This window comes from Centruroides sculpturatus, unplaced genomic scaffold (genome assembly GCF_000671375.1).
Source record: "Centruroides sculpturatus isolate CEXI.00-Female unplaced genomic scaffold, Cexi_2.0 scaffold2986, whole genome shotgun sequence".
NCBI classification, from domain to species: domain Eukaryota; kingdom Metazoa; phylum Arthropoda; class Arachnida; order Scorpiones; family Buthidae; genus Centruroides; species Centruroides sculpturatus.
Window position 1 is genome coordinate 1 of NW_019387080.1, and position 15,039 is coordinate 15,039.

Here is a 15,039-nt window from a genome sequence, read left to right on the forward strand (position 1 = left end):
CTTCCACACTCTAAATTTAACGCTGTATAAGAATTATGTTCACCAGAAACATGAAGTTCTTCCCAATTTTTATTCTCTTGCCTCTGCCTAAGATAATAACCTAAACGTTAAAATATATAACTTAATATTAATTTTAAATTGTTAATTATTTTTGTATATAAAAGTAAATTAAAAAGCTTAATTAAATTTTTATTAAATTATTTTAAAAGATACCAGGAAGAAAAGGGGGATATATATATTGCAACTAGAGACATCTGTTGTAGAATTTATAAACTAAAAATTTATTTTATTAAATTATTTTTACTTGCTTTTTCATACAGAACTTCATAAATTTTTAAAATATATGAACATTATTCAATTAAGAAAATTAATTAAAATATAGAAACATTCTTGTTTAATGTATAAAAGCGGAAAATATTTTAAAAAGTTAAACATCATTAAAATTAAAGTATAAAAATTCATTTCGTATATATTTTGATTAATTGGATATATATTAATTTAGAAAAGCGCAGAGAGTAATCTCAAGAATGTTCTTCTACTCTCTCTTTTTTCTGTGTTTTTATTAATTAAGAAAAAAAGGGAGGATTTATACTAAAAATAGTCACGAACTGCATTCGAGCTGAAAATTAATTCCCAGCTAGGACCATTAACTGTTATCAATTAAAATGAGGATAAAACAAGAGATGACACAAATGTTGCTTTGGCCATTAAATTTCGTTCTGAACTTTTTTACTTCTTTTATCGCTTTCCAGATGTTACAAATCATTAAAAGTTTTTTTTTTCCTGGATACGTTTTTATCTATCTATCATAGTAAATATTACAGTAGTTTATTTTAAATTCCTTCTTATCTTAAAACGTCAGGCTTAAATTATCGATTATTATCATCACTTTCTCTTCTTCTTGTTAAACTTATTTATATTTTTAATTAATTATTTAAAGATTTAATTTACCTGTAACTGGATTTCCATCGATGTTTTTGTCCCATGATAACTGTATAGAGGAATATGACGCATCGGTTTCTTTTAATGAAGGTGTCGTTGGAGGGTCTATTTTAAAAGGAATTTTGATATATAAAAGAGTTTTTTTTATTATAATATTTCAAAAATGTAACTTTTTATTGGCAAAGCTTCGATATTCAATAGATTTCCTTCATGCATTTAAATCTTTATATTGAGTAAACCCATTATAAATTGGTTTTTATTGCAAGAATTCCTTACTAAAATGAATATTACAACTGTAATTTAATAATAAATGTTTCGAAATACTGACACAACTTTATAATGAAATATTATGGAATTGCCAACCTTCAGAGAGCATTAATATTATATATTAATCTCATCAATAGTACATTACTCCTTATTCTCATCAGCATAATTGTACAAGATTATTATTATATATAACAGTATATAATTTAATTTATTAATGTAAATGATTTCCGATTATTCAGTTATTTCTTTATATAAAAAAAGCATATATATATGTATACACTTATTTTAAAGTTAATTAAATTAGCAGAAAAACACAACATATCTTCAAGCATAAATCTTAATTTACTTAAATGCTTTTAAATATATTAAAGTATATAATTTATTCAGAAGAAATAAACAATGTCTAAGTCTGTTTTGTATTGTTTAGAATGTCACTTATCTCGCTTTCCATCTTTCATAATTTGTAGTGTAAGCGTTATTTATTCGCCTAATAAATATTGTTCATTTATCAAATGTGATAAATCATTGTTCATCAGTAATCTTTACAAATGAAACTCTACCACAAAAACCTGTACTTTTTATACCTTTAAACTATAATAAACTATCGTTATAAAGCGTTGTATTATATATTTTTATGTTATTTATAATTCATTCGAGTCAAATACTAAGATATATCACTATGAACTTATGAGAAAAAAAAAAACACATTACTGATACATGACAATGTGATAAATCTATTATGGAACAGGTAGAAAGTTATTAAATATTAACAGTTTTTAAACTTTTAAAGTATTATTATTTTTTAAAATTGCGATTTCTTATGTCTCAAGAACTAAACTATAAAAGTTTGACTAGAGAATTACGTTAACTCTATTTTCCGACGTTAGATGGCAGCACGGTCGATACCCTGTAAATCTCTCTTTCCAACATCACTCAAAAGGAATGTAATTTAATTAAAATTATTGGTTCAATTATGTTCATGTGCTTTAAAAAAGTAAATTGATAAGTTTATACAATAATGAAATCTATTCGTACAATTTAATCATTGAAAATGGCTACATAATTATAGTAAATATCAAACTAAATCCATATTGTACCTTGTATTATCAGTTGAATGTTGGTATCATCTCGACCAAATGAGTTTGTAGCAATGCATGTAAAGAGAGCGGAATCTCTTCTGTCAGCTTGACGAATCAATACTTCTGATGTAACGCCAGTTGCCACGATAGTTTCTAATAATTCGTATCTAAAAACGAAGTTTAAAATATATTAAAAATAACAATTANGTTTATTTTTTCATATTTAAATTTATAATTTTTACTTTAAAATTCAAATTTTCTAAATAACAATATATCAGTTACTAATAATAATTTTTTACAGTTTTATCAAATTTGAACTTGATCCAAACAATATGAGAGAAAAATAAGGAAGGAGAAAGTATATATTCTTCTTCTATCTAACATAAGCAATTGATTTCAAAATCTACTAAAAACTAAAAAATTCCCAATGTCAAAAGAAATTTCTTTCTTATTATCCCTCATCTTCAAAAGAATGAATATAAGAAAGAAAAAAAAATTGCAGCAGATGTTCCAAAAATTTTCAATTTTATCTTTTGTAAAATAAGAATCTAAATTATTCTAGTTATAGATTATAGATTCAAAATAATTCTACTTTTTTCCCCCTTAAAATTTGACTTTAAAATTTCTTTTGACTAAATCAAATTATAATAATTTAATTTTATTCTTAGATTTTTACAATGTATTAGTTTTGATAATTTAATCATTTATGTGTTTTCAGTGTTATCATTTAATTTTATTTTTTATTTTGGATTATTCTGATTTATCTGTATTGTTTTTTTTTCCTTAAAAGTATAAATTTTAAATTAATTTTTTTACCAGCAATTTAATATAATCTTTACAGATTAAGCAGCATTAAAATATTATTAAATGCATAATTTATCAGTTTAATTCATTGAAATAGGAGGGATACAAATAAAAAAATTTATTTTAATAAAATACATTTAAAAAATCAATAATTAAAACATATTCTAAGTGAATAATATAAGAAACAATTAAGTTAACCAGCATTTAAGACGAGAAATTCCCAAATTTCTCTTTAAAACAAGCTCATATCGTGTATTTTAATATGCTAATGTAACTGTAAATGTAGTATAATAAAAATTTTTTAAGAATTTTTAATTAAAGAGCTTTGTAAATATAATGAATAAACAAGCGTTTGTTTATTAAATAATAAAATTAAAATTAGCATATAAAAATATCTTAAATATTCATCAGTACATGACTAATATATTTAAGAACTCAATAGGAAAAAAAAATTCCTTAAATGTAAACTTTGATATTGATTTATTGATAAATATATTAAGAGCATTATAAAAATTCACCACACGCAAACTCTTGAACTAAAAATATTACTTCTTAATAAAAATCAGCAGAAAATTACCATTTTCTAAAGTTTGAACGTATTCTTCGTCAGACGGTGGGCCAGTTCCTTTATTGTTGTAAGCTTGTACTATTATAGAATATTTAGTAAAACGTCTTAATCCAGTTAAGTGACTCTCTTCTTTGAAACCTTCAACAACATCCATAGTTTTGTAAACAAAAGGCTCTGGAGAACCTCGAATCTTATAACCAACGTAATATCCTTTAATTGTCCCGTATTGTAATTCCTGTGAAGGAGGCTGTAAATAAACTTCAATTAGTTCTATGTCTCTTGTAATTGCATCCATAATGCTTGTAAACTTTTACACGCGTGTATACTAAATTGCGCGAAAACATACTTTCCAAGTAACTTTTATAGATTGTGAACTTGTAGGAATGGCTTTGACCTTGACTGGTGGACCACCCGGTGCTTAAAGAATATACAAAAACAAAAGAAAAAAAGATCTAAAATTTTATGCTTTTAACTTCAAAAATTTATGATTTAGAAACTTTTTTTTTCCTTCTAGATTTAGAATAAATATTAATGACTAAAGCATTATTTTTTCATAACGTATTTTAGAGGAATAGAATTTTGAAAATGTATGTAAAAATATTCGCATAAATCCATTGTTTACTCACTCTCCTCTTGAGTCCGAGTTTCTATAATCCGACTTGTATCGCTTTTTCCAAGTCTATTTTCGGCAAACATTCGAAAATAATAGATCTTTGCCGGTTTTAAACCTTGAACAGTTGCAGTACTTTCGGTCCCGGAAACGGTCACATTTGGCATTTTTCCATGCCATTTTCCTAAATGATGCGATTGTTAAGTTAATTAAAATTTTAAAGAATGAAAATAAAACCTTTAAAAAAAAAAGATTTTCGACATTCTGAAAGAGTTGGAATATTTTAATAAGAATTTGCATATTTTAACATAAATTTTACTACATTATAAAAGAACACAGTAAGTCTGTTTGTATGTTAATGCACTTTTACTGATATTGTACTACTATATTAATAATCTAGTAGAAGAACTTTACGCTCTCTATAAAGAAGGACGAAACTAAAAATCAATAGATGACAGTTGGCTGCTACATAGGAAAATATAAATTCTTTTTTCTATTCACTACTTCTATTTTTTTTTTCCATTCTAGAAGCGTATAGTTTGGATGTCCCTAGCTTTCAACGTCTATAAGTAGGGCTGTAATGGCCGTTGGAAGCTAGGGCCTTTCGAGTCACTCTTTTACCTTCTAACGTTACGCTCTCTCTATATTAAATTTCTTTTTTTTCTTTCTTCATGCATTTGAAATTACATAAATTACATAATTATTATACAGATTCCGATCCAGGCTACACACTTCCTCATCTTCCCATTGACTCTGCCTATGGCTGAACTTGAGGAATATGATTATAGAAAATCGATAATAAATAGAATATTTTCCATTTTTATAAAATATCATCGATAAAAAATATAATTTTAAGTATTAAATCGATAAGAATTGATAAAATGGAGGAAAAAAAATCATTCAAGGAGTAACGTCCGAATTAAATTATTATTATTTCTTATTTTATTTAATAAATTTTAGAATGATTAAAGAATAAATTTAGTTAATATTATGTTTTTGTTGTTATTAATAATTCTTTATTAGTGAAGTGAAAAAAAATAAGTGAAGCAAATTAAGTGTAAACTTTCCATTGTTTTCCATTGAATTCACCTGATGTGGTAAATTCCAATGTAGTAATCACTATTAAATTGCATTCCTCCTCTCTAAATTGTATTCTATAATCAGTACATACATACTTTGTGTCTCGGCAACGTTATAAATGATTAAACTGCTACAATAATTGATAACTTTGTGTTTATTTTCTAGCACGTGAAAATATGCGCGTGAAAGCCATCAATTATGCAGATGCTTCCTAGGAAAATTTATATCTAAATTGAGAAAAGTTTAATTTTTCATTATTAATTAACAAAAATTTATCTGCCGAAAAGTTAAAATTCCGAAAAATATATTGATAGAAGAGTAAAATAAATGACGTCTGAAGAAAATTCTGACGTTTTTACCGAAAAGTAATTAACAATAAATATTTTTGGCCATTTTTTTTCTTTATTTTTATTCCTTTTCTCTACTTAATCTAAGCTCTGTACTTAAGTATAGACGATGTAAAGATTAAAAGCACTTATGCTTTTCTCAAACAACAGATGTACAGTACAGTACAGTGTATGCTTTAATGAAACTTTAGACAATCCTAAGATAAAGTAAGATTACAGGAATAACTTCTTTTATCTTGTATATTTAGAAGTTTCCAGTATGATAAATGCATTTGGATTGAGTTCGTATCCCTCAAGTTAAGTATTATTATAATGCTGTCAAATTATATTTTTTAATAGAGGGTATGTAGACAAATGAAGAAAAAACATAGTCTATTGTCGCTATAATCTATTAATAGGACTTACTTATTATGAGTAACAAGGACTCCTTATTATGAATAAATATATTTGATTGAAAAAAAAAAAAATTAATAGGACTTACTATACTGATTTAACATGCGGCTGGTAACTTTTATTTGCATCTGTATACAATATTTTCATGTATTTCGGACCTTTTCGTCCCTCATCAGAAGGTGTTTTTATCAGTTATATCATTAAAAATCTTTGTATTTCAGAAATATAACTGATAAACACTTACTAATAAGAGGCGAAAAGGTTCAAAATAAATGTAAATATTGTATATAAGTGCAAATAAAAGTTTATTCTGTTGAACCAAGAGACTAAGTCAATCTCTAATTTCATCCACAAATTATTAAATCAGTATAATAAGCCGTATTAATAGATTAACATTGATAATATAACAAAGGAGTAGAAGCATTAATTAATTAGTTAATTGAGAAAAAGTGAGGTTAGAAATTTTCTATAATATTAATTGATGTAATCACGTAATCGAGAAATAGACTCACAGATTTGCAATAGAATATCTGAATAAATATCTTTAAAACATTATTAAAGATATAATTTTGATAGTGTTAAAAAGAATATGGAAGGGAAATCGACGTAAACATGGACTAATTTTGGGTTATTTTTCTGTAAAGCGAGTGGATATCGTGACTTACCTTTACTAATACAAAGTTACGTGGTCGAAACGCAGGTTAACTGGACTTGTAATAGATGTCATTAAAGTGTAATTCGTTATAGTTACACTATAACTGTCAAAATTATATCTTTAATAGCGTACACGGCACAAATTGGGAACTTGTTATTCGATAAAATGATTTATATTTACGTATGCAGGATCGCACGATCGAGAGATAGATTTATTCAAGTTGCAAGAATACCCAATGAATATATCTTTAAAATATGCGTTATATATTAATGATAATTACGTTCATGCCTAAAATATCAAATTTACTTATTAGAAACCTTATTTAAATTCTTATACAAACTGTCTAAAGATACGGATCGATATATTGATTAAAAAATATATATAATTAATTCAAAACAATTTGCTTAATTCAAAAATCAAAAAGAATATAATTTATTCGCTAAAATATATTTAAATATATTTGTTAATTATAAATTAAAATGATTTACTTTGCAAATATGTTTTCCTATTCCATCTTATACATAAAAATGAGTAAATTAACTTTGTTTGTTGGAAAGATTAACAATTTATTTCCTGTTGATGTCTTACGGTGTTTTAATTTGCTCTTACATACCTGTATCGTCCTTATATTGGATAATGTAGTGAGTTATAGGGCTATTTCCACTGAATGGAGCTGTCCAAGTTAATTTAACGCTTCGGCTTGATGTTTCCAATACTTTGAAGTCTTGAGGACTATCTGGAGATTCTAATGTTCAAAGCATAAATTTTAAATATATATTGAACATTAAGGCAACAAGAAGAAAATTTATTAAATAAAAATGAATTCAAAAATAAATTAAGATAACTTTATACAAAGTAATTTATTGATTTTGCATTTAAAAACGCCAGGATTTATTACATCTAAAACAATTATATAGAATAGATAAGGTATTTATAAATTTATTAAACTTAAAATATTTATTAACGTTAATAAATAAATAGATTAATTAGCAGAAATTTTTGGATTTGACCTCTCAATTTATTATTTTACAGTTGAAAAGATATTTATTACGTTCTTAATAAAATATTTGCATAAAATCTTATTATTTATTAAAATTAACGAGAGATCAAGTAAACGAAACTATGTAAATTAAGAATTAATTCAAGGCACAAGTTTTTCTAATACATTTTTAAAACTTTCTTCTTAAAGTAAACAAGCGTTACTTGAAAACAAGCATAAAGCTTTCTGTTGAATAGAATCAGATAAAAATAATAAGAATAAGAATATAATTTTCTATAGCATAGAACATCTTATAAATTTACTTTTATTATATATATATTTTTATCTTCTTATCTATTCTTTCCTCTTACTACAATCCGATTTTCATCTCTATTTTCCACTATATATACGCATCCTTCTTTTCCGATCAGTCGAATATTGCAAAACGAAAAATATAAGAATATATTTCTATCCTTAAAGCGATCATAGAAAGGTATTACTAAAGTTTTTTTTATCCATTCAACTCATTGTATTGAGACTTATTCTCTATAAAGACATTATGATGAAAAATACACCAAAAATTGACAGTCGATAAATATAAATCATAAAAACATGCGGAAAGTATGAGATTGTATACTCCTTTCTGATCATTTTTCTTTATTCTTTTCTATACATTAAGATTTTAAAATAGATTTTAACTATGTAGATGTTTAAAATACTGTATTACTTCCAATTTAGGACACATTTTCCCCTCGTTTATTGAGGAAATTAGGCTTTGTGTGTTTAAATTCGAGATATTCTTTGTCGTTTATTCCGTATGGAATGGCATTTTTAAAGTAATTTCCTGTTTATTTTATCATTTCTATTGGTTAAATTACATTTTGAATACGTCAAAGGATTGAATAATGAGTAAAAAATAATAATAAAAAACCGTATTTTCTTCTAATTACAGTCAAACTTCGGTTAGCGCCATTTTTTATTGGCATTAAATCGAATATATCGCTAAATTGAGATATCTCAAACAATAAGAATTATATTTTGATAATAACATTGAAAATATGTATAAATATGACTAAAAAATTCCATGATGATGAAAATGTTGCACACATTACTATGGTGATTATCTACGGAAAAAGGTATGCTTGGAATAAGAATTATATATAATAATAAAGTCTATACACAAGAGAATTTGAAATTCACGCGATTTTGATAATAATAATGTGGGATAAAAATACTTTTTGCAATTCAAAATAGTACATTTAGTATTTCATACATACATACTTCCGTATTTAATATTTATGGTAAAAATCCATACAAGAAGTATCGCTATTTAGGGGAGTACAGTCGACCCTCCTATAATACTGTTGATTATTCCGTTTTATATGAATTCCATGCTGTACGAGTCACTTAGATTTTATAAATACTTGAGCCGTTCACAGCCCGGCACACGTATTTATAAAATCTAAGTGACTCGTAAAAATTTTTCCCCGAAAATAATCCCTGTATAAAAGTCTAAGTAATGAAGAATACATACGTTATCATTAAATATTACTTTCTTATATAATTATGCAACGTTTTATACATTTTTCATTAAACCGTTAAGTAAAATATTATTCTTTTCTAAATTATACATTTTATTTATCTTAACGAAAGAAATTATTTCTCGTAGGAAACGAAATTCAATTTTGATTAAAGAAAAATAAATTAAGGAAAGTACTTTAAATAATTTTTAACATAAAGATTTTCTTTCCTTAAATTAAGAAATAAAAAAATAAAAAATAAATATATACATCATACTATGTATATATTTAAGTAATGTATACATTCTTTTAATATTATATTACATTTTAAAAGCAAAAATAAGTACAAGCGCAATAAGAAAATCACGTAAGTGTAGAATTTTCAAGTGACTTAAATATCAGGCTGGAAAACACACACACACACACATATATAATATTTATACATTTAATATATATAAAGGATATATACGAAGTAAAATTTCAGTTGAAATACGTGGACAATGAAACATAAATTATAAATTTATCTAAAAAGAAATTATTAAAAATTCATTTGTTTTTCAAGAAATAAATATTATATATCACTCGTGTGTTTTATCTCTTTAATGAAATTTTTAATTAGTTATAATATAATTAATATTTAAACAGATTATTATTGTAATTGCAGGCATAGACGTATTCAGGAGAGAGGCATATCCTTTAACTTAACAAATAATTTAAAATAAATACTCAATAATTAATTATTCGGATGATATTTTGATAGTTAAATAACGAGATATAAACCAAACGTTCTTTACGTGTGCATAACTCTTATTTAATTTATCTACAAAGGTAATTTTATATGCAAACCCTTTCCCCATGCCTCCTTATGACGATACTTAGCTACATTACAGATTCTAGAAGATAATTATTTTTAGAGTTGCATATAACTTTAAAATTTATGTAATTTATAATATTAACCGACTATTCGAAGTAGTTCAAATATTTGATAAAAGATGTAAAATATTTATCTCAAATGCTATAATATTTAAGGAAAAATAAATTAATTTTATCAACTTAATAATTAATCGAAATTTTCTTTATATTTTCTAAAACTCATAACAATTATTTCGAATAGAATTTAAATATAAATACATTTTAAATGTAATTTATCTGTTATAAATTAAGTTTGATTGTTTAATATATTATATTATTTAAAGTCTTCGCTTTATTATAATGTATAAACAAGGAAACTATTTAATAAGTAATCATAACGTAATAATAATAATACATTGTTTGTTATTAATTATCTTATTTAAATTTTTAACAATAAAAATTAACATGTACCAGTACGTACAGATTATAAGTTTATACAATAATGAAATCTATTCGTACAATTTAATCATTGAAAATGGCTACATAATTATAGTAAATATCAAACTAAATCCATATTGTACCTTGTATTATCAGTTGAATGTTGGTATCATCTCGACCAAATGAGTTTGTAGCAATGCATGTAAAGAGAGCGGAATCTCTTCTGTCAGCTTGACGAATCAATACTTCTGATGTAACGCCAGTTGCCACGATAGTTTCTAATAATTCGTATCTAAAAACGAAGTTTAAAATATATTAAAAGTAACANTTATTACGCTGTTCATAAAGACAACATCGGCAAAATGGATTTCTTAGGACCTTACATAATAATGACATTGCCTAAAGATAAATATGACACTTATAATAAAAAAAGTTATTTGATAACAATGAATATATTAATTCATTATTGCCTGTAATGTTTTATTAGTAAGAAACTTCAGAACAATGTTCCTTTGAAACTTTAAAAATAATATCAATAATTCTTTTAAATGAGAATTTTACAAAAAGTAATTTAATCTTCAGGATATTATAAATTGTAATTAAAGTGTAAGACTTCATTTTTAATTTCGGAAGAAAGTAATATATTATTTTGCAATTTAGAAAAAAAATTATAAATTTACAATATTTTATTTTCTAAGTCAATGATAGATTATATTGAGAAAAATGTAATGAAATAGCAATACTTTCTAATAGCATCTGTAGTGTGTGTGCTGGGTTATTAGATTGACTCCCTTTTGCCATTTTCCATCAGTGAGTGATGAGTCGGTTGTTCTCTGGTGTAATGATTTTTCTTCATTTGAAACTTTATTATGTGAAATAAGAAACTCGGAGCAAACATTAAGCTAGTTTCCTGTAAACAATTGTACCATTTCCGTTTACTGGGTTATATCATAAAAGTTCCGAGTTAAAAAAAAATAAAGTAAAGAAGAAGAATAAAGAAACCGCATAAGACATTACGGCAGTCGGTTCTTCAGAAAACTCTTAAATAAAAAAGGAGGAACTTTTATAATATCACTTATTTTCTCTGACGGAAATCTTTCAGAGTAGAGGTCAATTTCATTTTCTTAGCCTGAAGATGTAAACATTCCTTTTTTGATTTTCTGTTATTGGCAATGAGATTTTTCCCTGCGCTCACAACTTCTCCAAATTCTCTCTTTTTCTTTTTAAATCTCTTGGTTCTTTTTTAGCCACAGGTGTTGTGTACATTCAATTTGTTGAATTTTCACATATGCCCTTCCTGTAGTCAGAACTGCATATTTGATATTTCGTTTCTTTTATTTACATTTTTTTCCATTTTCAGCTTTATGAATACTGATAACTCTCTTACATTTCTTACATCCTTAATCTAGAAGAGAATTTGAAGAAATTTTATTATTAAATGGTACATATTTACCGTTGTATTGAAAAATTTCTGCACAGATCGATTTGTAGTTCGCAAACAATTGAAATTGCTTCCTATTTAACTCAATTAATGACAATTAAATTGTAAATATAATCATTAAAAATATCATTAAACAGTAGAAGTTAATAAAATAGTATGTTTTTAATAATATTAAATGATTATATTTATCTAACGAATTCACTAAAGGCTCTAATTATCTTTCAATTGACTAGAAGATGATTAATGGAAACAACGTTAACGATAGGCAAGCTATATGAAACTAAATTCGATTTTGATTTTCTAACGTATATTCTTATTTCTAGAAACAGTAGATATGTATATATAATAAATTCTTACCTGGTATCAGCTTGAGGGTTAATAGGTAATTTATCTTTCATCCACGTGACGGTAATTGGCTTATCTCCGTACGATTCACATTTGAGTCTTGTATTATGTCCTTTCATAACCATTTCTGCCGTAAATTTTGATTTAAAATGCGCTGCAACTGAAATAAATTTATGTTAAGTAAAGCATGTAAACTGATAATTTATAAATAAATTATAGAATATTCTTGTTTGTCTAACCTTTATACGTTTTTATTAGAAAAATATTTTTTAGATTTTATTTTTCTACAAATTTATCACCTTTCTTTGTGGATTATTTACGTTGATCAACGGAGGAAAAAATTTAAAATTTTCTTAAATTACTAAACAATTTTTCCATAAATATGCTCTTTTTCTTATGCTTCAGGAAAGTTAATTTTAATTTTTCATCGGCTTCAATTTTATAAGCGCTCTGTTTAAAATCATATATCAATTTTTTTCATTATTTACCTATTAACTTTATTTTATATACAACGCCAACTGACTTTAAAAAATTTTATAAACAAATATTTGTTATAAATATTTACACCAATATTCATTATATTGTATATAAATACATCAATTCTAAATAAGTGAATTTAGTTATTTACTAATTACAGATATAAATAAATTTATAAAATATGTACATTTTATGATGAAATTGTAACTAAATATTTAATGAAAAACAAAATTCCAGAAATTTCACCTTAAAAAAATAGACTATCCATACTTTCAAAGTAATTATTACTTGAATTTTATTTCATATAATATTTATTTATTTAAATATATACACGAAATCTCTCTTATCTAAACTTTATATAATGCATAAAATGCATTTTTTATTATTCACAAATAACTGAACAATTTAGTTTGAATATATAGTTTATTTTCAAATGCACGAGAATATTTTAGCAATATATTTTGAATTTATCAATAGAAATGTATAATATTCACGTCTTAAAAAAAATATTACAGTTAACAGATTAAATATTTTTAACTTACAAATTAAAATCATCAACGTACGACGAGATTTATATTTCAACCAATTAAATGCTCCATTAAAAAATAAATCTCTAACCTCAATAACGTTTCCCTTTGATTTATTATTTAAATAATAGCAGCAATCATAGTACCTGATGATGCTATTGAACATATTATCAGTGTCGTATCGCATCGGTGACGAACAGGAAACTTATCGTACTTTCACCTAAACAGCTGAAAACACACTGTCAATCGGGATAAACTCCGCCTATCTTCCTTCCTGCTAGTTCATTTTAGTAAAATTATAAACGCAAGTCAATTGGATAAAGTGAAATTTTTTCACTCATTAACTTCGATAATGAGTCGTAATATTCATTATTACAATATGGTTGGCAGTTTACTAATATGACGTAATCGAATATGCTCCTTCTAGTCTCGTAAATCGAGATTTCATTATTTCATCCCCTCAATATTCCTCTTATTGCATAAACATAAAGGGAGTAAGTAATTACGAAGAATAATAAATAAATAAATAAATAAATAAATAAAATTAATGCTGTTTAATAGGAAACTCACTTCATGCTATATTAATTTTCAAATTCACTTATACTGTATATAAAAATATATTTATATAGTATAGTAATTTTTCGAATTTATTTAGTAGAAGATGATAAAAATTGTAACTATTTATTATATATGTAACTTTTTTTTTTAAGTTTTGCTAAATTTCCATATTAAACTCCAGACCATGGGCGTCGTAGAGGGAGGAAAACGGGTCACTTGCCCTTCATGAAATCGAGTAAAACATTCCACAAATTATAATGGTAAAAAGTAATTTAGATACGTAACCTTACACCCTCGACTATAGGACGCTTTGTCTGTTTTTTTGTATTGATGTAATATTGTATTCTATAATATATTTGTGAAAGAAATACAAAAAATTAAATAATTAAATAAAAATTTATTGATGTAATTATTTTTCTACAAGCTTTGATCCTCCTGGAAAATTTTCTTTGGACACTCACCCTTCCTACTCTAAATAGTTTTTATATTCTACTATTAACATAAAATTGTTACAACAAAATTTTCCTTTCTCAATTCCATAAAATAAATTTGTTTTATATTTTTCAGAATTTTATAACTTAATTTTATCTTTTATATTAGCTCGTCCCATTTNAAATGCTGCACACATTACTATGGTGATTATCTACGGAAAAAGGTATGCTTGGAATAAGAATTATATATAATAATAAAGTCTATACACAAGAGAATTTGAAATTCACGCGATTTTGATAATAATAATGTGGGATAAAAATACTTTTTGCAATTCAAAATAGTACATTTAGTATTTCATACATACATACTTCCGTATTTAATATTTATGGTAAAAATCCATACAAGAAGTATCGCTATTTAGGGGAGTACAGTCGACCCTCCTATAATACTGTTGATTATTCCGTTTTATATGAATTCCATGCTGTACGAGTCACTTAGATTTTATAAATACTTGAGCCGTTCACAGCCCGGCACACGTATTTATAAAATCTAAGTGACTCGTAAAAATTTTTCCCCGAAAATAATCCCTGTATAAAAGTCTAAGTAATGAAGAATACATACGTTATCATTAAATATTACTTTCTTATATAATTATGCAACGTTTTATACATTTTTCATTAAACCGTTAAGTAAAATATTATTCTTTTCTAAATTATACATTTTAT

General features: G+C 25.0%; 1 protein-coding gene across 1 annotated transcript; it reads right to left on the reverse strand.

The window, feature by feature from the left end:
* Positions 1-5: 5 nt before the first annotated feature.
* Positions 6-12,501, reverse strand: LOC111616138 (Down syndrome cell adhesion molecule-like protein 1 homolog; the record flags this gene model as incomplete). The annotated part of the gene is made up of 8 exons (XM_023357563.1): positions 12,333-12,501; positions 10,678-10,826; positions 7,359-7,490; positions 4,287-4,454; positions 4,007-4,077; positions 3,670-3,907; positions 952-1,047; positions 6-100 (listed from the first exon to the last, which is right to left on the reverse strand). Coding segments are annotated over exons 1-8 (1,062 nt in total), but the record flags the coding sequence as incomplete, so codon positions are not given.
* Between the last annotated feature and the right edge of the window lie 2,538 nt (positions 12,502-15,039).